The following is a 25958-nucleotide window of genomic DNA, read 5'->3' on the forward strand; positions in this document are numbered from 1 at the left end:
GTAATGTGTTTTTTCTGCTTTCTATTCTAGTGTTTGTGGTTTCTGCAGCGGTTGATCTGCAGTTTTGCGTAGTTGCATTTTTTTGGGGTAAGAAAAACATTTTCGTTGAGTTTACTCCAATTGAGTATTAATGTCATGCATGAATGAATGTTTTGTAAGTGGTGTCATAATAGCATGAAATTCTTTGTGATGTGTTTTGAGTCGTCTTATGTGTAATTTTCTTTTCTTTTTTAGTGGGATATTGTTGGTCCTTACTGTGTGTGTGCAGGGTAGGTGGTGGTGAGTCTAGCTGCTTCTGGAAAGTGAGTGGTATAGTGTTGGAGTATATAAGTCTTTGTGATAAAGCTACATTTTGTTCATTTCTTTTTTTTACAAAGCGTTTGTTACCTTTATTAGTAAGCATTTTGGCTAGCCGTAGAATTACTGCTCAGCAGGTGGTTGGTATGTTTCTTGAATCTTCCTCTGAGCAGGATTATGAGATTGACAGTGTGTTTGAGGGAGAGGAGAGAGGGGCAGATTAGGGCAGTGAGTTCTCTCTCCACATGGAATCATCGGACGATGAAGCTACTCTCAGTGCGGATGAAGTGCCTGTTTTAGAGGAGGACACTAATGTGCCGATGGTGCAGCAAGAGACATCGGTATTGCAGACTGAGGCTGCAAGGCTTCCTACTGGAAGAGCTGGACTCTGTTTTGATGCAAACATGGTGCAGCCGGTGTTGCCTGCCTTTAGTGTGGATGCAGGATGTAGAGTGGATTGTGATTTTTTTTGGCCTATACAGTTTTTTCAGGTTTTTATGGATGATGTATTTTTGACTGAGATTGTTGAGCAGACTAATTTGTATGCTGAACAGTTTTTGAGGGACAACAGTGCCAGACTTAAGCCCCACTCTAGAGCTACTCGCTGGGCTCCCACAAATCTGGAAGAGATGAACAAGTTACTTACCTTCGGTAAGGCTTTTTCTGGTGGATACAGTATCTGCCTGTGGATTCCTCACCTTGTGATTCCTCACCTTGTGAATATCCCCTGCGTCAGCAACATTCGGAAAATTCTTTCGTAGCTCATCAAGCCGACGTGGACGACGTCACAGAAGCACGGCATCGCGCACGGCTCCGCTGACGTCACTTAATCCATAATAGGACTCCGTCGGCGTGATGACATCAGTTCCGCGCCCTTTTTTCCGTGCCCTCGAGGCACACGGACGGAAGGACCGACAAAAGTATATATATTCAGTGTACACAGTACAAAATAATCAAGATAACACACACAGTGTGAAGACAATGCAGTAGAGGAAAAAGAAACAAGACATTGCCTTAACCTGTTTACCGCAGCGGTAATTCCCGCCGCGGTGCGGCCGTTTTCGATCGCGGGTGGAATGCAGTCGGCCAATGGCCGACAGCAGCACTGGGGAGGTAGCGCTGCCGTCGGCCATTGGCCGACGGCAGCGCTTAAGGGGTTAAAAACAACATGCACAAAAGCAATTGTAAATATTACTGTTATTGTAGGTATACAAGGGTGGACAACGGGGAGGTGGGTGGGCCAGTGAGGAATCCTCAGGCAGATACTGTATACACCAGAAAAAGCGTTACCGAAGGTAAGTAACTTGTTCTTCTGATGGATACATCTGCCAGTGGATTCCTCACCTTGTGAATAGATTCCCACAGCAGTCCCTCTCCCGGAGGAGGGTGTCCACCCTTCTATACCAAGAAGTCCTGAAGGAAGGAACAAGCAAAGTGTCCGTCCCTCCTTACCTCTGCATCTAAACAATAATGCTTTGTGAAAGTGTGGAGGGAGGCCCAAGTTGCCACCCTGCAATTGTCCTCCACAGGAACACCTCTAGACAAGGCAGATCTAGAGGACTTTGCCCTAGTAGAATGAGCTCTCAAACCATCTGGAGGTTCCTTACCGGCCAGGGAGTAGTATATCTTTATACACAAGACAATCCATCTAGACAGCGTGCGCTTGTGCACCGCTCTGCCTTTCCTGCAGCCAATGAAATCCACGAAGAGTTGGTCATCAATTCGAAACTCTGGTTCTGTCAAGGTAAAAGCTCACCGCCCTCTTAGGGTCCAGACGGTGAAGTCTCTCCTCCTTGGAAGGGTGAGAGGGAGGACAGAAGGTAGGGAGGGTAATGGACTGCCCCAGATGGAAGGGAGTTACCACCTTAGGCAGAAAAGCAGCCCTGGTCCTGAGTACCATTCTTTCAGCATGAATTGTCAAGAACAGGGGTTTTGAACTTAGAGCTTGAAGCTCACTTACCCTCCTTGCCGAGGTAATCGCAATCAGAAAGACCGTTTTAAAAGATAACAACCTCAAGGGACACCTGTGCAAAGGCTCGAAAGGTGAACCCATTAAGAAAGCAAGGACAAGATTCAAGTCCCATTGAGGCACAATAAAAGGAGTGGGAGGAAATTTATTTGTAAGACCCTTTAGGAACCTTAAAACAATAGGTGACTTAAATAAGGACGGCTGGTCCCACAGGCAAAGAAATGCCGACAAGGCCGAAAGGTAACCTTTCACTGTCGCTATAGCAAATCCTTGCTGAGCCAAAGAGAGTGCAAACTGACGAATGTCGGACAAGCGCGCCTTCAAGGGGTCAATGGACTTCTTTCCACACCATGAGACAAACTTGGACCACCTATAAGAATAGGTGGATTTGGTGGAGTGACATCTGGCTGATAAAATAACATCCACCACGTCAGGCGGGAGAGAAAAAGAATTCAGGTTGTCCAGTTTCATCTCCAGGCATGAAGGTGTAAGCTCTTGAGGTGGGGGTGTAGAACCTGCCCCTGCGACTGCGAGAGGAGGTCTGCCCTGAGAGGGAGACGGAGCAGAGGGCACGAGGAGAGGTGAAAAAGATCTTTGTACCACACCCTTCATGGCCAATCCGCGGCTATCAATATGACTTGGGCCCGGTCTTGGCGAATCTTCCTCAGAACACGAGGAATCAAGGGTATGGGAGGAAATGCATAAAGGAATTGTGAACCCCAACTCAACTGAAACACGGCCCCCAAAGCTCCCTGCATCGGATACTGGAGACTGCAGAATAACGGGCAGTGAGCGTTCTCCTGAGTAGCAAACAGGTCCACCTGAGGAATTCCCCACGTCCGAAAGACGTGACGAACTACCTCTGGATGAAGCCTCCACTTGTGGTCGGCTGAGGACTGCCGACAGACTGTCTGCACGCACGTTCAGAACTCCGGCCAGATATGCCATCAGACAAATCTGATGATCCTGAACCCAGGACCAGAGACGCAGAACCTCTCGGCAAAGGCAATGCGATCCCACTCCTCCCTGTTTGTTGACATACCACATCGCAGTAGTATTGTCCGTTAGGACTTGAACCGACTGACCGCGAAGGGAAGGGAGAAAGGCCTTGAGCGCCAAACGTATCACCCGCAACTCTAAAAGGTTGATGTGAAGCAACCTTTCCTCTGGAGATCAAAGACGCTTGATCTCCAGATCCCCCAGATGAGCACCCCACCCCACCCCAGAGAGGATGCATCCGTTATCACTGTGGCCACCGATGGAGGCAGATGAAAGGGCTTTCCTTGAGACAGATTGCCTTCCACGCTCCACCAGGATGGATCCGCCGCAGCTTCTCTGGAGATTCTCACTGACTCCCTGAGATCTCCGTTGTGTTGATACCATTGCCTGCGGAGACACCACTGGAGTGCCCTCATGTGCCAGCATGCATGATCGACCAACAGAATACAGGAAGTCATCAGACCAAGCAGACGAAGGACCTTCAGGACTGGAACAACCGCTCCATTGTAAAATAAAGGAATCATTTCCTGTATGTCGAGAAGCTTTTGAGGAGGAGGAAATGCCCGACACAGTGGTATCCTGTACCGCACCTATGAACAGGTTGCACTGAGAGGGCACCAGGTGAGATGAGGGCATGTTTATCGAGAAACCCAACCTGTACAACAACGGAGTCTTAATCTGCAGATGATGAAGCACCTTCTCTGGCGACTCCACTTTGATCAGCCAGTCGTCCAGATAGGGGAAAACTGGAATCCCCGACCTCATGAGATGGGCTACCTTGGTGAAGACTCGAAGTGCAGTAGTAAGACCAAACGGAAGAACCGCAAACTGGTAATGGTGCGATCCTACCGTAAAACGGAGATACTTCCTGTGCGACTTCAGGATTGGAATGTGGAAATACGCATCCTGCAAGTCGATCAGCACCATCCAGTCCTCTTGCTGCAGCGCTTGAAGAACCTGTGCAAGGGTGAGCATCTTCAACTTCTCCTGCTTCAGAAAAAGGTTCAAGATCCTGAGGTCCAGGATTGGACGAAGTCTGCCATCCTTTTTGGGGAGCAGGAAATACCGGGGGTAGCATCCCTGACCACTTTCCTGCTCCGGACCACCTCTTCTCCATAACGCCAGGACTTCCTCCTGCAGGAGAAGCTGGTGGTCCTCCGTGCAAAATCCTTGGCAAGGAGGATAATTTGGGGGAAATTCCCGAAAGTGAAGAGCATGCCCATTTTCTACAAGATTGAGAACTCAAAGGTCTGATGTGACCGATTCCCAATCTTGCAGAAAATAAGTAAGCCGACCCTCCACAGGACCAACATGATCCAGAATGGTGGATCTAGGGCTGCTTTGCGGTGGCAGGAGGTGGGTGGGAAGAGGAAGGAGGAGGAGGAGGAGGTAGAGGAGGCATGACGACCTCGACCACAGGTCCGGTTTCTGCCCCTGTAGGATTTGTACAGGGAATTCTGCTACTGCTGCTGCGGCTGTTTGTAAGAGCGAAAGGAAGACCTTCCAAATCCTCTGAATCTCTTATTTGAAGATCCCCTGGTTTGTAGGCCTAGAGACCTAGTTGTCGCCTTACTGTCTTTGAACCTTTCCAAGGGCACGTCTGCCTTCTTGCCAAGCAGACCCGATCCATCAAATGGAAGATCTATCAAAGTCGCCTGCACATCAGGAGAAAACTCAGAAGATTTCAGCCAAGCAACCCTCCTAGTGGCAACAGATGAACCCAAGACCCTTGTCACAGAGTCCACTGTATCCAAACCGCTCTGGATCACCTGGACAGCGGCAGCCTGCAGATCTGCTAGAAACTCACTGAAGTTCTGCCTATCCTCTACAGGTATCTTTAGAACCAACTGCTTCGCGGAGTCCATAAGAGCGTGAATATAACGCCCCAGAAGGCATGTCGCAGTCATAGATTTTAAAGCCTTGCTGGCAGGTGAGAAAACCTTTTTTGCTGATTGGTCCAATTTCTTTGACTCCCTATCACTTGGTACCCGAGGGTAGGCACCGGTACATTTCTTGGAGCAGGCTGCCTGGACTACCAGACTCTCAGGAGATTGATGTGAAGACAAAAAGTCAGGATCCCCAGGAGCCACCCTATACCTTCTTGCTACAGTCTTTGATACCGCAGGAGAAGAAAAGGGCTTACGCCACACCTCCAAAACCGGCCTAGTAATAGCCTCGTTAAAAGGCAGCATTGGCTCCACAACCGAAGAAGGAGAATGAAGAATCTCTGTTAAGATATTAGATTTAAACTCTGCAGTAGGCAAATTCAAGTCCAAGAGTTCAGCAGCTTTTTTAATGACCGTGTGATACGGTACAATATCCTTTGATGGGACATCAGGAGTCGAAGAAAGCTCCCACTCCGGAGATAATTCAGGCCACTTGCCTCTTTAAGCTCTTCAAACAAGTCTTCAGACTCTTGCAATTCTTCCTCCTCCATCTCCTCTGCTCAATACCTTTGCTCCTCCAATAGTCTTTGAACCTCCCACCTAGACCTCATCCTCTGGATCAGCGTCGATGGAGTCGCAACCGACTCCGATGGAGCCAGCGCAGTCTTTGTGCTCGGATCCGGAGGTACAGTCTAGAAGGTACGAGGCCGAGACGGAATCGGAGCCGGAGAAGATGGTATTGGCGTCGAACTCGGCGCCGGGAAATTCCAGGAAGGCACCGCTGGCAGAAAAGGCATAAACGGTGCCTGTGCATAAGCCTGCAGAACACCCAGATTATAGGCCATTGGACCCATGGGACCAGATGGTGCTCCAGAGGGGTACATGGCTCTTGAGAAGACGCCCTACATCGCATTCAAATAACGTGTCGGGTCTTGTACCGGGCCTGGAAAGGGTGGGTATGGACCCATACGCTGCTCCTGACGTGGAACAATCGGAGTCGGAACAAACAGAACCGAGGGCGGATCAATCGGCATCTAAGACCCTTCAGGCAATGGAGCTTCAACCTCATCTCGAGATGGAAAATGCGACAGCGCCGGAGAAGGATTTTAAGCTGGCGCCGGGGAATGCTCCAGAGAAGCCTTCGGAGAAGGCTCACCTTGCGACTCCGGATTCGATGGAGCAGGAGAAGGAGAGACATAGTCCTTCCGATGCCTCGGAGATTTCGACTTCGGATCCAACTCTCTTCCAGAGTGACGCCGCGACCCATGCTTCTTCTTGTGCTTCTTCTTAGATCGAGAAGCATGTCCCAAAGTCGACCTCTAAGCCGACCTTGAGCGGGATCTCAAAGGTCTCATACCTTCTTCTCCTTCATTTTCGCCACGAGCAGCTTCGCCTCTCTCTCTCGCAGAGCCTTCAGATTCATTTTATTACAGCTGGAGCATCCTTGGATGTCGTGGTCAGATGAAAGGCACCAAACGCAGTCCTCGTGCGGATCCGTGATCGACATCAACTTCCCGCATGCCCCACAGGTTTTAACTCGAAACAAGTAACAGTAACAAAGTAAACACGCGAGCTACTGTTGATCCCAAGAAAAACAGTTAGCGTTGATGACTGGGAAAAAAGGGAACGGATGTCATCACGCCGACGGAGTCCTATTATGGATTCAGTGACGTCAGCGGAGCCGCGCGCGATGCTGTGCTTCTGTGACGTCATCCACGTGACAAGCTACGAAAGAATTTTCCGAATGTTGCTGACGCAGGGGATATTCACAAGGTGAGGAATCACAAGGTGAGTAATCCACTGGCAGATGTAGCCATCAGAAGAAGAAGTTTTTGGGTTTTACTTTTTTGATGGGCTTGATAAGGAAGCCATCCATGGCTTCATATTGGTCTGACAGTCCCTTGATAGCAACGGCCATATTTCCTGCGATTATGAGCCGTGATCTGTATTTACTCTTGATTCGGATGCTGCATTCGGTTGATAATACTTTGGTGTTGCCACAAGATCACCCTGGCTGTGACCGTCCATCATCTTGTGTGTTTTGCTGTTTGCCCAATGTGGGACGGGTATGCCCAGACGTGGGTCCCGTGCTCACTATGCCACTGGAGTCAAGCGATCCAGGCTGATGACGGCTGCTAGCCTGAAACCAGTCCTAGGATGCTTGGTTCCGGTCCAGGGAAGACATGGTTTGGCAGTTCGGGCTGGGCTGTTCCCATGAGGCACAGGGTCTAGACTCATTTGCATATGGCAATGTCTGAACTGGGGTGGCGTGGTGAGCACAATAACGATGGATTAAACCCAGATCTGTGACTGGGGGTGAATGATTTGCCAAAGTGCAACATTCCGTCCATCATCTTGTGTGTTTTGCTGTTTGCCCTTTGTGGGAAGGGTATGCCGAGCCGTGGGTCCCGTGCTCACTATGCCACTGGAGTCAAGCTATCCTGGCTGATGACGGCTGATAGCCAGAAACCGGTCCTAGGATGCTTGATTCCGGTCCAGGAAAGACATGGCTTGGCAGCTCGGGCTGGACTTCCCATGAGGCACAGGGTCAAGACTGATTTGCAGATGGCCAGGCCTAAACTGGGGTGACATGGTGAATGTTTTGATTTGTTCTGCATTCCGTCCATCAATTGTGTGTCTTTTGCTTTCTTGCTCAAATTGTGTCTGTCACATTTTTTCTTTAATTATTGTGCCAAAATGTTCACGCTGCAGACAGTAATAACATATTTCCTACCCCCTCTGCCTTTTTCCAAGTATCTTAAAAGAAAAGGTACCTCACTCGCGTGGGTGGGTCAAGGACCCGCGACAGGCAAGGGCTGACACAAATTTCCTACCACCCAGCATATTGAGGCGACATTAAAATTGCCTATCACAAAAGGTTTTGGGCCCTTGCCTGTCGCGGGTACTTGGGCCTCCTACACGAGTGAGGCACCATTTCTATTGGGAGACCTGGGGGAACGCTGGGTGGTAGGAAATTTGTGTCAGCCCCCCAGTGATGCCACAACTTTCCCACACAAAAATTTGTGAAAAAAAGTCATTTTTTCAGCTAAATTTCAGGTTTGCAGGGGATTCTGGGTAAGAAAACATTGGGGGATCCAAGCAAGCCATACCTTCCTGGAATCCCCCGGGTGTCTTGTTTTAAGAAATGTGTGGGTTTGGTAGATTTCCCTAGGTGTCCTCCGAGCCCCGGGCCAAAAAACCCTGGGACCCCCTTGCAAAACCTGGTCGTTTAGTGATTGACAATTTTGATGCCACCTCAATATGTTTTGGGGCCTTGCCTGTCGCAGGTACTTGGGCCTCCCACACGAGTAGGGAACCATTTTTATCGGGAGACCTGGGTGAACGCTGGCTGGTAGGAAATTTGTGTCTGCCTGTCGATGGCACAACTTTCTCACACAAAAATGTTTGAAAAAAGTGATTTTTTTCAGCTAAATTTCAGGTTTGCAGGGGATTCTGGTTAAGTAAACATTGGGGGATCCAAGCAAGCCATACATCCCTGGAATCCCCCTGGTGTATACTTTTCAGAAATGTGCAGTTTTCGTAGGTTTCCGCAGGTGGCCACCGAGCCTCGGGCCAAAAAGTCATGGGAACCCCCCTTGCAAAACCAGGTCGTTTTGTGATAGGCAATTTTGATGTCGCCTCAATATGTTTTGGGCCCTTGCCTATTGGGGGTACTTGGGCCTCCCACACGAGTGAGGCACCATTTTTATCAGGAGACCTAGGGGAATGCTGGGAGGTAGGACATTTGTGTCAGCCACGTGATGCCACAACTTGCCCACACAAAAATGTGAGAAAAAGGTGATTTTTTTCAGCTTAATTTCAGGGGATTCTGGGTAATAAAACATTGGGGGATCCACGCAAGCCATTCCTCCTTGGAATTCTTCGCCTGTCTAGTTTTCAGAAATGTGAGGGATTGGCAGGTTTCCCTGAGTTGCCGCCGAGCCCCGGGCCAAAAGGTCATGGGACCCCCTTTGCAAAACAGGTTGGTTTGTGATAGGTAATTTTGATGTTGCCTCTATAGGTTTTGGGCCCTTGTCTGTCGCAGGTACTTGACCCACCCAGACAAGTAAGGTACCATTTTTCTCAAAAGACTTAGTTGGAAACCGCGGGGGGAAGGAATTTTGTGGATCCACGCAGATTCCAGAACTTTCCATCACAGAAATGTGATGAAAATGTGTTTTTTTGTAAATATTTTAGGTTTGCAAGGGATTCTGGGTAACATAACCTGGTGAGAGCCAGCAAGTCACCCCATCCTCCATTCCCCTGGGTGTCTAGTTTTCAAAAATGTATAGGTTTGCTAGGTTTCCCTAGGTGTCGGCAGAGTTAGGGTTATAAAACGTACAGCTAAGCACTTTGCAAAAAATAAAAGAGTAATTTTTCACTGTGAAAATGTGGTATGTCCTTGTTGCATTTTGCGCGGTTTCCTCTTGCGGACACTAGGCCTACCCACACAAGTGAGGTACAGTTTTTCTCGAAAGACTTTGGGAAATGCGGGGTGGATGGAACTTTGTGGATCCACGCAGATTCCAGAACTTTCCACCACAGAAATGTGATGAAAACGTGTTTTTTTTTTTTACAAATGATTTAGGTTTGCAAGGGATTCTGGGTAACAGAACCTGGTGGGAGCCAGTAAAGTGACCCCATCCTGGATTCCCCTGGGTGTCTAGTTTTCAAAAATGTATAGGTTTGCTAGGTTTCCCTAGGTGCCGGCAGAGCCAGGGTTAAAAAACTACAGCTAGGCACTTTGCAAAAAAAGGGTAATTTTTCAATATGAAAATGTGGTGTGTCCACATTGTGATTTGCGCTGTTTCCTTTTGGGGGCACTAGGCCTATCTACACAAGTGAGGTACCATTTTTATCAGGAGACTTAGGGGAACACAGAATTGTAGTGCAACTGTTATTACCTATTGACTTTCGATGCATTTCTGCCTTCCAAATGAAAGCCAATGTGTAAAAAAGAAGTCATTTTGAAAAACTACCTATAATTCTCATGCTAGTATGGGTGCTCCCAATTTCGGAAATGCGAAAAGATCTACTGTTTTAAAACTTTATATTTTATTCCCATTTCAGAAATACATAGACGTCTTTCATACTGATTTTTCTATGTAAAAATTTTCCCAGAATAATTGCTATATACCTGGTACATAATAAAAAAAACATTGCAAGACGCTGCTCAGTTATTGGCTCTGGGTTGGTCGGGTTCTTTGTGAACCTACAAGTCCTATATATTGCCACAACTAGAAAGGTCCAGAGGATGTAACGGTATATTGCTTTCAAATAGCTGTCATAATTAGAAGAAGTTTCAGGTGAAAACGTTGACAGAAATGGCTGTGTCTTTTCAACTAATTTTCAATTTTTCTTATATTCAACTGTTTGTTTCTATAAAGAAAACTTGAAGGATCTATACAAATGACCCCTTGCTGAATTCAGAATGTTGTATACTTTTCAGAAATGTATAGCTTTCCAGGATCCATTATTGTTTTCATACCCATTTCTACCATTAACTGGAAGGAGGTTAAAAGCACAAAAAATAACAAAAATAGGCTATGTCCCAGAAAAATTCCAAAACTGTGTAAAAATGTTGGTTTTCGGACAAAAGTATGATTGTCCCTGAAAGCCGGAAAGATGCAGGGGAAAAAACAGAAGCTTTCATCTTGAGACCTTTTTTCCCATTTTCCCCCCAAAAAATAAACCAATTTTGTTGTATTTTGGTTCATTTCTGGGTTCCCTCCAAGGGAATCCACAGACCCTGCGTACCTTTAGAATCCCCATGATGTTGAAAAAAAAGGACGCAAATTTGGTGTGGATACCTTATGTGCTCAAAAAGTTAAAGGGGCCTAAGCACGAACTACCCCAAATAGCCAAAAAAAGGCTTAGCACAAGGGGGGAAAGGCCTAGCAGCGAAGGAGTTAAGGCCCAAAGTGACTCCAATATAGCACTTATGTTTTTACCGTGTCAAGGGACCATCACTAATAAAAATTCCTAGGCTCCCTTAGACTCTTTTAACCACACTTTTCTTCACCACCTTTACAGGCATGCTTCTTGCGGTGTCTATAGATCAAAAAGATCTCCAACAAAAAGCCCCCAGGCCAGTCGGGCATTGCAGCACCGGCTTGACGAGGAGCGCCCTATGATGAAGCATGACACTCTACTGGGTGTGTGAGGGCTACATGATCTGATCACTCAGATCCCTTGTGATCTTGAGGATCAGACTACTGATTCCAAACTACATGGGGTCGAATGAGCCCCAGAAAAGGAACTATCTCATTGACTTGTTTTTGCATTTCTCTGGGGTCACACAAAACTTCCTGATTTCGGCCTCCTTCATGGTGGGATCCCTCATCCTGTCACTCTCCTCTAGGGCTAGAAGGGTCACCCCCCCCCCACCACCACTAGAAATGTGCAAACACTGACTTTTTTATATTTCCAAGACAGCTGCCTTTTTGAGTGATGCAGCAAGCTTTCACAAAGCCTTCCAGTTAGCCAGCAGATTAGAAGACACAACGTGAGGGATACAATGTGAGAGCCATCATAGAAGCATGAAAAAGGAATATGCTACTTACCAGTATGCATCTGTTCTTGGCATGTAGGGCTGCTGACACTCATATCTGTGATTAGATCGCCGCCTAGTGTTGGGTCCGGATGATTGCACATTGTTGTCCTGGAAGAGTCTTCGAAGTATCACGAGACAGGTGGCTCCTCCCCCGGACTACAGTGCGCATGGGCATCCTCAGATTGTTTTTCGCCATTGTGGCAGGGATGGAGTATGATACAGTAAGTGATGTCCATGCTAAGAATAATTCTGGGTGCTACTTCTGCGACAGGCACCGGGGAGGAGGGAGGGCGATATGAATGTCAGCAGCCCTACATGCCAAGAACAGATGCATACTGGTAAGTAGCATATTCCGTTCGAGGCATGTGGGCTGCTGAATTCATATCTGTGCATAGAATGTATAGCAGTCTCCCCCCTAGCGGTGGTTGCCCGTGCCAGCTGCAGCAGCCTGAAAAAAAGTCCTGAGTACAGCCTGTCCTACAGCTGCTTGCTGTTTGGAGTGTACATCTACGCAGTAGTGTTTGGTAAATGTATGTATGGTAGTCCATGTGGCTGCTTTACATATGTCTTCTAGAGGAATGTTTCCTAGGAAAGCCATGGATGCCCCTAACTTGCGTGTGGAATGCGCTCTTGGGGGAACTGTTAACGTGCGTTTAGCTTTTTGATAACACATTTGAATGCACTTAACAATCCATCTGGCTATACCTGATTTGGAAATGTGGTTGCCTTTGTGCTGTGGTGAAAAGGCAACAAATAGTTGCTTAGTCTTTCTGAAAGGTTTAGTTCTGTCTATATAGTACAGGAGAGCTCTTTTAACATCCAGGGTATGTAAAGCTCTTTCTGCCACTGATTCTGGATTTGGGAAGAACACTGGCAGTTCGATGGTCTGATTGATGTGAAGAAATGTGTTACTTACCTGTAACTGCAGTTATCCAGTATTGGTGTCTTTCATAGATTCACATGCCTGAATCATGCCCCGTCGTCGAGACAGGAGTCTCCGGTACATAGAAAAGTAATGTCCTATAGACATACATAGAGAAAAGTAGGCCTAAGGGCCTTGCCTTAGTAGCCTATCTATGTCCTTTTGTAAAATGTAGCTGGATTTGCTTCCATCGATGGGGCAGTGGTTGGTTCAGGAAAGCGCTGTTTGTAGTCTTGGATCAAGAACCGTAAGTCTGAAACTATAGACATCGGAAGGCATACCATAGGTGTGACCTCCGTCTGGACATGCGAATGTTCAGTCTCTTCTTTATAAACCACGTCATCGCCATCTTCATCGGTACTTTGGCACTTTACTATGAGATCTGAAGGACTGGTGGCCTGTCCGTACTGGTCTTCGTCTGATTCCTCGTCCTGCAATAGAAGTGACGGGGGTAACTTTTGCACCCTACTTGGAGACGTTAAGTCAGGGGTTATTGGTTGTTTCGTGCTCTTTTTGGTAGGTGGCTGACTGGCAGCTGACAACGGAGAAATCAAGTCCGATTGTTTCCATAGCGTCGACGATGGAGTCATCGTCGACTGAGTGTCAATCGTCGTCGATGATGTTTTCGTCGACGGTACGTTAGTTGACAGTTCCGTCGTTGATGGTGCGCTTGCAGACGATGTCTTCGTCGTCGTCGATGGTGTTTTCGTCGACGGTATCCTCGTCGACGGCAGTCGTTGCTGGTGTGCTCGTCGACTATGTCTTCACCCTCGGTGTCTTCGACAACGGCACGCCGGTCGACGAGGGTGTCATAGTCGATGGCGTCGACGTTGATGTCGTCGTCGACGGGACTTCGTCGAGGGCTTTGCAATGAGGATAATCGAAGACACAGGCTAACCCGCCGTCGACGATGGAGTAGTCGTCGCCGATGAGAATGCTGACGACACCGTCGTCGATGTAGAAACAGACTGTAGACACAGTCTTCTTCAGCGCTGAGGTAAGCGTCGACGAAATCGTCGTTGACGACGGCGCAGGCTTCCTGAAGACAGGAACCTCCTTGTCAGACGTTGTAGATCTTGCCTCAGAAGACTTTTTGACAGTCTTTTTAGGAGGAACGTCTGTAGGGCTAGGGGAAGCAACCCTTGGCTTCTTCAAGGATAATTTAGATGAAACTGAAGCTATCTCACCGTCCTCTGAAGACTACAGGTCGTCTCTGGTTTTCAGCCTGTTCAACCAGAGGAGCAGCCAGCCTTCTCTGTCTTTTAGTGTTTTTGTAGAGAATGTTCTACAAATTCTACACTCTTTAAGAGAATGGTCTGGATAAAGACAGTATAAGCAGGTTTCATGCTCATCATCGACGTGGAGCCTCTTCTTACCACAAGAAGAGCAAGCTCTGAAGAGACCCTTCTTCTGTTGATCAGCCATGGTGTATTTATGAAGGAAATATCCAATTTCTGAGAAGAAAAGAGATTAAACTAGGAAACCTGAGAAGAACTCAGGTGGAGACTCCCTAGCACAACTTGCTGTAGAAAATCTGAGAGACTGAGGCTCCTGACAAGAAGGTTCTAGATGGAGGTGGTAGCGGATTGGCTACTTTCTGGAGTTAGGTCTTTTTTACAAAAGGACATAGATAGGCTACCAAGGGAAGGCCCTTAGGCCTACTTTTCTCTATGTATGTCTATAGGACATTACTTTTCTATGTACCGGAGACTCCTGTCTTGACGACAGGGAATGATTCAGGCATGTGAATCTATGAAAGACACCCATAATACTGGATAAACTGGGAGACTACCTTCAGCATAAATTTAGGGTTTGTACGCAGCACCACCCTATTTGCATGAATTTGTATGAATGGTTCCTGAATAGTTAGGGCCTGTAGCTCACTAACTCTCCTAAGTGATGTAATCGCCACTAAGAAAGCCACCTTCCACGTTAGGAATTGAATCTCACACGAGTGTAGAGGTTCGAAAGGTGGGCCCATTAGTCTGGTTAGAACCACATTGAGGTTCCAGACAGGTGAAGGTGGGTGTCTTGGAGGAATCACTCGTTTGAGCCCCTCCATAAAAGCTTTGATAGCAGGAACTCTGAAGAGTGAAAGGTGTTGCCTGTTCTGAAGATAAGCTACCATCGGAGCCAAATGTATGCGTATGGAGCTGTAGGCTAGATTGCATCTATGCAAATGTAGCAGGTAACAATTGATGATTTGAGTGGATACATCTAGCGGATTTATGTTGTTATTGGTACAATAGATGACAAACCGCTTCCACTTTGCCGCATAGCATGCTCTGGTTGTAGGTCTTCTCGCCTCCTTGATAATATCCATACAGTCAGGAGGCAGGTTGAGGTAACCAAACTCTATGACCTCAGGAGCCAGATCACAAGGTTCAACTGTTGCGGATCTGGGTGCTGAATGTCTCCACGGCTCTGCGTTAAAAGACTGGGAGTTAGACGCAGCCTTTGATGAGGCACCACGGAAAGTTCTAGGAACGTGGTATACCATGGTTGCCTCGCCCACGTTGAAGCAACTAGGATGAGTGTCATGGATTGTTGTCGCAGTTTGCGTGCCACTAGTGGTATGAGCGGGGCTGGGGGAAAAGCGTACGCAAACTTGCCTGACCAGTTCATCCATATCCCATTGCCCTGAGACTGCGGATGTGGAAACCTGGCGGCAAAGTTTTGGCATTTTGCATTTTCCTTTGTGGCGAACAGGTCTATCTTTGGGTGACCCCACTGCTGGAAGTACGGGTGCAGAACTGAGGGATGTATCTCCCATTCGTGCATCTGGTAGCTGTGTCTGCTGAGCAGATCCGCCATCTGGTTGCATTTGCCTGGGAGGTGTTCCGCCATGAGGAATATGTTCCTTTGAATGACCCACTTCCACATGCTTTGCGCTAGGTGTGACAGCTGCGGAGAGCGTGTCCCTCCCTCCTTCTGTATGTAGTACATGGCAGTCATGTTGTCCGTCCGGATCAACACGACTTTGTTGCACAAATGCACTTTGAACGCTTGCCATGAAGATTGCCATCAGTTCCAACAGGTTGATATGCATCTTTCTTTGCTGTGTCGTCCATAGCCCCTGCACTGTGTAATGGAGGACATGCGCTCCCTGTAGGAAGGTGGATATCTGACTATGGTTACCCCCAACTTTTTGCCTGGTGTTTTGCTGGTTTTTCAACTTAGTTGACCTGGGACCCTGCTATTCAGGGCCCCAGGCCTACTGCTCTCTCTCTAAATTGACACACATGTACCTTAGGTGCACTTACCAATTGGTACTGGGCCACCTTATCAGTCCATGTACAGTATACCTTAGGTATCCAGGGCATAGGTGTACCCAGGGCCTACCAGGGGCTGCAGCATGTATTATGCCACCCCTGGCTGGCCATCCAAATCTGACACAACTGGCTGCAGGACAGCTGGGGCAAGGTGGTGTAAACACCCTTTGCTTTAGATATAGTATCCCTATATCTAACCCTAAAATGGACACATGTATGCCTATCAGTCACTCCTATGGCAGGCCTTAACAATCCTGAAGGCAGAGTGCTTGGAATTATGTGAGATGGTGCTCTGGCATGAGCTGAGCCCGTCTGCAGCTTGCGGAACCAAGTCCTAATAGCTGTTCCATGATAACACATACCATATACTCTTAAGTGCATTATAATCCTCGCGGTTATTTGCTATCTTTGGTATCGCTTTATCAAAACATGTCGAGTAAGGTGTCATACGAATTGGAATACTAACCCCTCGCCAATTCTGGCGACGGGGTTAGCATTCCACCCTTCTAGAGGGACACGACATGTATGTAACCGCGAACCCCGGTTAAAGTTAACTCGAGCCTCAGCATCACAAAATGGATGCTGCCACCACAGACACAAGTCTGACCTCCTGCTGCTGGGAGTCCTTCCAGCGAGGAGAGCTTGGACAAAGGGTTTCCTGTCAGGGGCGGTGCTAGCACCATCCCAGACAGGGTTTTGTGTATCCCAGGTAGGCAGGGCTGAGAGGAAGGTGACTGCAAGTGGCACCCCGGTGCTCACTATGCATCTGCCGGTTTGAACCAGTTCCAGGGGCACACCAGCCCCTGAGCTGGGGAAAGTCCGGACAAGGGAGAGGTGTGTAACTACCCCCCTCCTGGTCCCACCCATGGGCAGGACCTAGACACGTGCCTGCCCCTTTTTTTTTTAGAATAAATGTAGGAGCAGGCCCCCTTCCCAAATTAGATAATTCTGAATCTTGACTACTTTCCACAAAAGGACTCTTGACTATTTCCAAAGACTCTCCCTTGTGGCTAAGGAGTAGCCACCCTGCATCCGTAGGCACCATCTAAGCATTGCGGTTTGCTGTAAGTCCATCCTCCGGATCAAGGCTGCCCAGCTCGACCAGACCCGGATTCCCTGGCATCTCTGACCTCTACCTGCATCATCAGCCCAGCTGAGATTCGTGGGTGTGACGAGACCTGAAGGGACCGGCCATCTTCAAAACTGCACGACGCTTAACCAGCACGACCGCCGAGGGATCCTCGAGTGAGTGCTTTGGGGATTGAGAAGCCCTGACCCTGAGCAGCTCCAGCACCGAAGTCCAGCCCCCCAGCATCCACGAGATCTGCGTGGGGCTCTTCTGCTCTTTGCTGCTCACCGCGTTGTCCGTCACTTGCCTGCTGGCTAGTGGCCCTCCTGACGACGAACCACGACGATTACATCGCTGGTCTGGTTGCTCCAGACTGGCCCTTGCTCCCTTCCAAGAGAGGAGCACCCTGGACCCTCCTGGGCCACTCCAGACGCCATCTTGACTCCACCGCGTGGGCTTTACTTTGCCAAGGTTTGTTGCCCCAATCCTGGGTCCAGCATCGCCGACAGCAGACACCTTCGTGGGACAGCTCGTACCTCCAGCCTGGTCGCCGACAACGCCGCTTGGTCCGAGGGACAGCAGAGTCCAGCGTCGCCCACTCACCTGGTCGAGGTGACTTCATCCGGTGCCATACTGGTGACCACCTAATCACTGGCTAGTGATTAAGAACTGAGTCCCCTCTGCTTTCAGGTCGTCTCCATCTTCGATCCAGGCTTGGATCACTCCGGACATCTTCACTGGTCGCCTGCCAGCAACTTCTTCTTTCAGGCTCCATAGACTTCAACGAGGATTCCCGACGTCTTTTGAACCCTATGCAGCCGCAGCCCCTGGGCTAGGTAACCTGAGCATTTCGGTGCTCCAACGTAGGTTCACTATCTAAGTGTCCAGATCCTTTGTCGTTTTCAGTCTATCTAGTCGGATTCGTCCGATAACAGTAACTTTGTGAATACTAGCCTCCATAGACTTTGTCCCGCATCCCGCGTGAGAGTGCACACTCTGCACCCGATCTCCCTAGGCCTCCTGCTCCTAACCTTAGGGTTCCGTAGTGTAGTCCTAGCCACCCTTAAGCTTCTGGATCTTGTTACTTACATGCTAGTATTTCGCATTCCACTTTTAGTGTATATGGTTTTTCGTGCCCCTCGGGCATTTGTGTAAATTGTGCGACAAAGTATTTTCTTAAGAGTTTTGTTGTGTGCGTAGCTCCCTGACTCAAAGAGATCAGGGTAGACTTGTTATAAATAAATATCCTTTTATTTTCATAACAACTTGTGTGGTGTCCTTTCACTTGGTGTTCAAGGGGTATATGTGATGGTATAACAGCTGGCTTAACACGCTCTCTAGAGTTTAGCCTAAAGACTGCTCTTGTCCATGCTACTAGGACAGCTGGTCTATAAGGTTGACTTACAACCAATCATCAATAAGGGTCATTTGGTATGATACAAAGTGATCACTAGAATAGTGAGCACTATATATCAGGCCAACTTCTCACACTCCCCAGCCCAGGAGAGATGCGTCCGTTGTTAGTACTATCTGTGGCACAGGCTCCTGGAAATGTCGACCCCTGCAAAGGTTTTGTGGGTTCCACCAATGCAGAGAGCGATATGCTCGACCGGTCACCAACACTAGGTCTTTTAATTGTCCTTGAGCCTGGTTCCACTGCCGTGCTAAGCACTCCTGAAGCGGACGCATGTGTAGTCTCGCGTGAGGGACTATGAATATGCAGGAGGCCATCATGCCTATCAACTGCATAAACAACCTCGCTGGGAGAGTCTTGGGGTCTGAATTTTTGAATCAGTAATTGAATGCTGTTGATTCTTGCTGAGTTTGGCTGTGCCCTTGCTACCAGAGTGTCTATAGTTGCCCCCAGGTACTGTTGTACGTGGGCGGGTTGGGTAGTTTAATGAGAATCCGAGGCTGTGGAGGAGGTGAATAGTGCGAGACATGTGGCTGGCGCATTGCTGGTCTGACTTTGCTTGGATAAGCAAGTCGTCCAGATAGGGGTAGACGTGAATATGGTTTCTCCGTAGGTGCGCAGCTACTGTCGCTAGGCACTTGGTAAACGCCCTGGGGGCTGTTGTCACCCCGAAAGGCAGGACCTTGAACTGGTAATGTTGATTTTTGTAAGGTAAACCTGAGATACTACCTGTGTGCAGGATGTATCGGTATGTGGAAGTATGCGTCCTTTAGGTCTAGCGTTGCCAGGAAGTCTCCCTGACTGAGCAATGGCAGAACCTGTTGTAAGGTGAGCATGTGAAAATGTTCTGACAAGATGTATTGGTTCAGGGGCCTGAGGTCCAGTATTGGCCTGAGAGACCCGTCTTTTTTGGGTATTAAGAAGTACAGCGAGTATACCCCTTTGCATTGTTCTTGTACGGGGACGAGTTCTATGGCCCCCTTTTGCAGCATGCTGATAACTTCCTGCTGCAATAAGTCTATGTGCTCTGCGGACATAGGACAGTGTCTTGGGGGTATGTTGGGTGGAGCGGAAGTGAGCTCTAGACAATAGCCGTACTGAATAAGTTGCCTCACCCACCGGTCTGTTGTGATGGTCTCCCAGACTGGCAGGAACTGTTGTAATCTCCCCTGACCGGTGGTACATGGTCCGGGGGCAGTGATAAGACGTCACTGTTTATTATTGGCGGAGGACCTGGTGGTGTTGTTCCCTCGTCCTCTGCCTTTGCTGCTGTTTCCACGGTAACCACCTCTATTGTTTTTAGTATAGGTGGTCTGCGTGATTCCTATATTGTATGTACTTTGTTGTGATGCTTGGCCTCGCGTGGCTCCTCTGTTACTGGAGCGACGAAAGGAACCACCCCTGGACTGCAGGGCACCCATAGACTTGGCTGTCTGTGTTTTTTTTAATCTTTTCTAAGATTGTGTCCACGTCAGGGCCCAATAATAAATCAGGGTTCACAGGCTGATTTAGTAATGTGGTCTTTATTTCAGGTTTGAATCCAGAGATTCGCAACCAAGCATGTCTCCTGAGCATGACGCTTGTGTTGATGGCCCTGGCTGCAGTGTCTGCTGCGTCTAGGGCGCATTTGATGGATGCGTTTGTTATGAGCTTCCCTTCTTGGATGAGCATTTCTGCACTTTTTTTGTAGGCCTCAGGCAAATATTGAAGCTGTTGCTCTAAAGTGTCATAATGCGCCCTATCGTATTTGGCTAATAGGGCCTGTGTATTGGAAATTCTCCAGATATTAGCTGCTTGAGCAGCCACCCTCTTCCCTGAAGCCTCCAATACTTTCGATTCCTTGTCTGGAGGAGGAGCATCACCCGTAGTTTGCGAATTGGCCCGCTTACGAGTGAGACCACTAGCGAGTCCAATGGCAACTGTCCCCTAATATAAGTAGGGTCCACAGGCGCCCGTCTGTACTTCCGTTCAATCCTGGGGTCGATAACCCTTGCTCTAGTAGTTTCTTTGAAAATGTCCCCAGCGTGTTTAAGGACACCTTTTAGCATGGGCAAAGTCTTAACAGATTTCTCCGAGGTGGAGAAAGTGTCGAATAGGAAGTCCTCCTCAACTGGGTCAGCGTGCATGTCCACATCATGATTTAGCGCTGCCCTTTCAATCAACGCGTTGAACGCAGCCGTATCTTCCGTTGGGGAAGTTTTAACAGGATAAGAGGGAGTATCCGGAATAGTCTGTGACTCCCCTTGGTCAGTAGGATCTGTCCAGGCCTGAGTCTGGTCATCCTGATTTGTGTCCACAGGGTAATGATATTGTTCCTCATTGTCATACCCCATATCCTCAGCAGTGTGTGTTGGAGAGTATAAAGAAGTGTCCTGGCCATGGTACCTTATAGTTTCAAAAAGGACCGGTGACGTAGAAGAATCCCTCTTTTTCTTGAGTGGGATTTTGTATGATTCCAGAGGATGTTCTGACCTTATCTTTCTTTGATAGATAGTCAGTCTGCCAGATTCTAAGTCGATATGAAGCTTTGACTGGTCATCATACGAGGGCTCCGGATACAAAACAACCTCCTCCATAGGATGTGTCCTTTTCCCCAACAACATCTTCTTTGTTGTGTCGACCCCAGTCTATGGATCGAGCGCCTTAAGATGCGCAGTTGGGGGCAGACTGAATTTTATTGGCGGCACATTGTCTTTAGACAGACCGACCTTTTTTGGGGCCGGCGTCGATGGAGCCCCGACCGATTTAGCCTTGTCGCCAGTAACTTTATGTCCTGGCGTTGACTTTGGCGCTTGTGGCGTCGGAGGCACGCTTTTTTGTTTCGGCTCGACGTGTTCCTTCGAGGCGCTTTTGGATTTCGACTCGAGGCCTTTGACGAGCTGGGGTCTGTTGACCAGATGCTTCGGATTGAGAAGCTTCCGAGACTCGAGTCCTTTGTTTGTGTCGCTGTCCGTCGGCGTCGACTTCGTCGGCTCGACGTGCTTGGATTTGATGGTGGACTTTAGCGCACCGATCTTTGGCTCGACACTCTTCACCTTCGACCCCGCAGGGTCGTCAACACCTTTTTTGTTCGTCGACTCCGATGTGCTGGAGCTCTTCGACCCGAAGACAGATTTCAGTAGTTTCGGTTTCGATTTTGACTCGAGGGCTTTCGGTTCCGTTTTTAGCAACTGGACCGATGGCTCATGTGATGGATTCTTAGCCGGGCCTTGACGCGGGGCAATAGAATGTTCCTGAAGATCTTGGCTAAGGCCTTCTGGCGATGCCTCGACCTGAGCCCTTGGAAGTCTGAGTGTCTGTTTCGGGCCCTGCTGGGCCTGGTTCATCGCTTGAGTCGTCATCGACTGCTTCGATGGGGGGATACGTCGGCCCTTACCTCGACGACGTTTTCATCCTCGACTTTCTCCTCGTCGTCTTCATAATAGGTGGAGTCATGCTCTGAGCTGGGATCCGACATTTGTTCTGGATCCTCAGTTTCGACGACCTCATCATCTTCTGCGTCGAAGATATTCACCGGGTCGGGCGCTGGCTTCGACATAGTTTGCCTTGCTGCACGTCGGAGTCTAAGCATCTTCTTTGACCTGAATCAAGCACAAGCTAGACAGCTGTCTTCATCGTGCTCCGGTGATAAGCACTTGTTGCACACCGGGTGTACATCGATGTGCGGATATTTGGAGTTACAAGGGGGCATCGTTTGAACGGGCTCCGTTCCATCGACGATCGTCACCGTTGTCGAAAAAGCCACGCGGCTCTCTTCGACCTCCTGCTTAAGAATACCTGGAACAAGATTTCGGCACCGATCGAAACAATACCGACGCCCCGAAGGCCTTTTGGCCTTTAGAATGTTTCCGAACTTGAGTAAAGGAAGGTACATCCGAACCCAATGGCAGAAAAAAACAATCTGAGGATGGAGAGGATGCCCATGCGCACTGTAGTCCGGGGGAGGAGCCACCTATCTCGTGATACTTCGAAGACTCTTCCAGGACAACAATGTGCAATCATCCGGACCCAACACTAGGCGGCGATCTATGCACAGATATGAATTCAGCAGCCCACATGCCTCGAACATAAACTTTCAAGATGGCCGTTCTCTACTATGCCAAGGTCAGCTCAATTTAAGAATAATTCACAAGCCATTAACGGCAAACAAGAAACACTGGCAAAGAGAGACTGATGGGCTTTGACAATAATAATAATAGGGGCATTTGTAGAGCGCTGAGTTACGCGCACCGGCGTGTCCCCGCGCTGACAGTGAGAAAAACATAAGACCGGGAAAACAGTGCTGGCAGATCAGGATTATCTAGAAAAGAGGTGAGTTTTTAGCTTAGCTCGGAACTTCATACTAACAAGAGCCACAGATGCTGAAGAGAGACTCTGAATGGATTGAGTATTTTGTCATATAACTGATGCCTCACTGTGATACATTTCTTCCATTCTATGAAAATATATGAAGTAGAAACTGCTGTATACAGATCACTGGAAATTGATTTGACGAAAAAAAGGGCAGTCTGTAACTCACAGATTTTCCAGTTACAGATAGGGCACATCATAAACCTTCTCTCACCCAACTATTTACAGTTTTCCCTTTATAGTCTCAATGACTGACTTAAATCCTAGCATTAGTGTTAAAAGCTACGAATCAATGTGCTACCATACCCTACAGAAAACTGAAAAAGTAAATTAAACAGTCTGGATGTAAACTATTGTTTTAGGATGGGATGTGGTAGATCATTGGAATCTACATATATTCAGGTGGGTGGATTTATTCTTAGTATTCTCCATGGCAACAACCTGTTTCCACAATTCTTGATAATTTGTACAAGAAAAAACATATAAATGAACTAAAATACCTTAAGCGAGTAAAGCGGACCATTTGTAATTCTTTTCAAAGATCTTTTTAAATGTATGTTTGTGCCCATCAATCACATTACAACTTAAAACAATTAATACTTAATCTCAGCCCATGCCCGTACCGAAGTAGTATCCAAACAACCTCCCATCACTCTCCAGCGTAAAGGGCACAACATGTGAGCAGAAAGACTGAGACCATCCCATGGTCTGTTCCTGGCATAAGCAGGGAAAAGACAGCAAAACAAGTAGGGGGAGGAGGGACAGTATCACCAAGGAAGACAACTATAACACATGCATACTCATGGAGGATATACTCAACGAATGGGCAAAGACATTCAGGATGGCTATAACAAACAAAGTCAGCCAATAGAAAACAAGCACATGTGAATGGCACAAACAAAGCCAGTGGTAAGCTATGGGTGTAATGCATTCCTAGGTAAGCTTTCTGCATATCACAATATGGCTTTGACCTAAAAAGAAAAAGCACAGACACAAGATCACAAGCGAAGAAAATAAATGACTTACCCTCCGTGTAAATGTTTTTCCACATTTTGAACACACAAAAGCAGCTGGAACGAAGTTAGGGTCATGATAGCGTTTGAAGTGCATATCGAGGAGCTGCTTCTGCCGGAAAGTTTTGTCACAATGGCTACAGGCGTAGGGCTTTTCTCCAGTGTGTGTTCGTTTATGCATGATCATATGGCGCTCCTAAAACAGAATGAGACCTTTAAAAATTGGGGCACCTATTTACACATATATTTAGGCTAATAAAGGTAAAACGCTTGAGAGGGGAGCAGTACTAAATCACATCAGTCTCAGTTCAAATAAACACGATACACAAAACTAAAAATTGAAGCATTTGGTTAGTGGTCTTAACACAGATGAGCAACTTATACCCTAAGCAGCACTCCAACTTAACTTTAGGATGTAAATATGTGAATCCTCTAGCAACAATGGCTTAAAAATTAGCTCTAAACACATGAACTTGAAATGGGTCGCACATGCCTGATCTAGGTTATTAACATCATGTTATTCATTAAGACCACTGGAAGGAAGTGGCTACTGGCTACTCACCTTGAGTAGTTCCTTGCTTCCCCATGGGGTCCTCCAACCTTGGATACTAGACCCGTTTTTGCAACTCACCTCGCAACCCACTAATTTGGTATACGGTTTGGTCCTCCCTGGTTGGGCTCTATGTATTTTTCTAAGCTACTTACCGGTTTTCTAAGTATTCTTTGTGTGTAATTGAGATCTCAGGGTAGGAGAAATACCAAGATAGGACTGTAGTAATAAATATAAAGTATTTTTCTACTCACCTGGTGTGGTTCTTTGTGTGAAAAGCTTACTGACCAACAAAGTGGTACATGCAACTGCTTTACACCCCACTGGATAAGCCTTAGTTGCTCTCCATAGCTATCTTTTGAGAGCTTTGGCTTTCAGAGACTTTTTTTTAACCCCTTCACTGCGGCGGCTATTCCGCCGCAGTGCTAAGGGGGCGGGGCGGAAGAGCGGCGGGCGCATGCTGGTGACGGAACCGCTCCGTCACCAGCGTCGGTTGCGCTGTGCTTATGACGGAGCGGTTTCGTCATGGCCCCGCCCGCTCAATAGAACGCTCAGCGCAGGCGCGGAATTCGCACCGCGCATGAGAGGCGGGCGGGCCATGACGGAACCGCTCCGTCATCAGCACAGCGCCACCGCAGCTGATGACGGAGTGGTTCCGTCATCAGCGCTCAAGGGGTTAATAGTTTAATTTATTGATTTTTGGCTTTCGGAGACTTAACCACTATCTCCATGGGTTGCCTGAACTCAGTGCCTCACTATAGGTGGACACTATATACTGACTGAGTCAGCCTACATTGGTGGTACAGCGATTGGGATAAAGACTTTAATTGCTAAACCACTTTGTCATAAGTAAGGTTTCAATAAAAAAACACTACTACCCTTGGTAATTACACAATACTTATAGGTACGATTTATTTCGCTAAACGTTTAGGTAGGTGTCAATGGTCTAGCATAGCCCTTTCTCCAAACATATGAAAGTTTTGATTGCTGGAGTAGAGTACACTAGACTAGCATCAAGTCCACTACTGGGGAATCTAGCCAGACTAAGGAGTGAGTGTAGGTACAATGCCCTTAGGATCAATCAACTCCGGACGCTATGCAAAGCTAGAGCACTTAAGACAGGTAGAAATCCCAATAGGTCTTTTCTGTTGGAATTACAACTGCAAGATCACATCCAGAATTCTGAGTCGTCACTGAAGGAGGAAGGCCTTGGTGAGGGAGGTGAACATGACGAGCAATAGGTACACAGTGCCACTGGCCCCATCAATGAACATGTTCAGGAGGAACCTGGAGGACTTTACACCTGTGGAGGGGGGTACTGATGGTACTGGAAGGGTTCATGACAGTAGGCCCTCTCTCACTTCCCCTGGGTTGCTTCACAGGATTCCTAGAAAGAGGTCTTCCTCATCCTCCCTTTCCTCAGTATCATTGCTGGATCCACTGATTCTAATTTAGATAAGGCCATCCTAGCTAGAGGGTACAGTTTGCTCAAGCTTGAGAAAGCCATACTCATGCTGAAGAAGGAGTGGTTGGCCCTTGAAAGTGATGCCCTAGAAGTGGTTAAAGAGAGGAAGTATTTGGGGGTTTCACCCCAATGGTGGCAGCACTAAAGAAACTACACTCAGGGAGAAACAAATTGACTCTAGGAATCTTCGGAGGATAGT

The 25958-nt window shown here is 47.8% G+C and overlaps 1 protein-coding gene across 1 annotated transcript in view; it reads right to left on the minus strand.

Moving 5' to 3' along the window:
- CTCF (CCCTC-binding factor) overlaps positions 1-25958 on the minus strand; it is a 713286-nt gene that overhangs the window by 280604 nt on the left and 406724 nt on the right. Inside the window, exon 9 of the mRNA XM_086945216.1 lies at positions 23758-23940. Coding sequence (XP_086801342.1) covers positions 23758-23940 — 183 coding nt within the window. The remainder of the gene's footprint in view (positions 1-23757; positions 23941-25958) is intronic.

Source organism: Lissotriton vulgaris, chromosome 12 (genome assembly GCF_964263255.1).
Source record: "Lissotriton vulgaris chromosome 12, aLisVul1.2, whole genome shotgun sequence".
Classification (NCBI taxonomy): Eukaryota; Metazoa; Chordata; class Amphibia; order Caudata; family Salamandridae; genus Lissotriton; species Lissotriton vulgaris.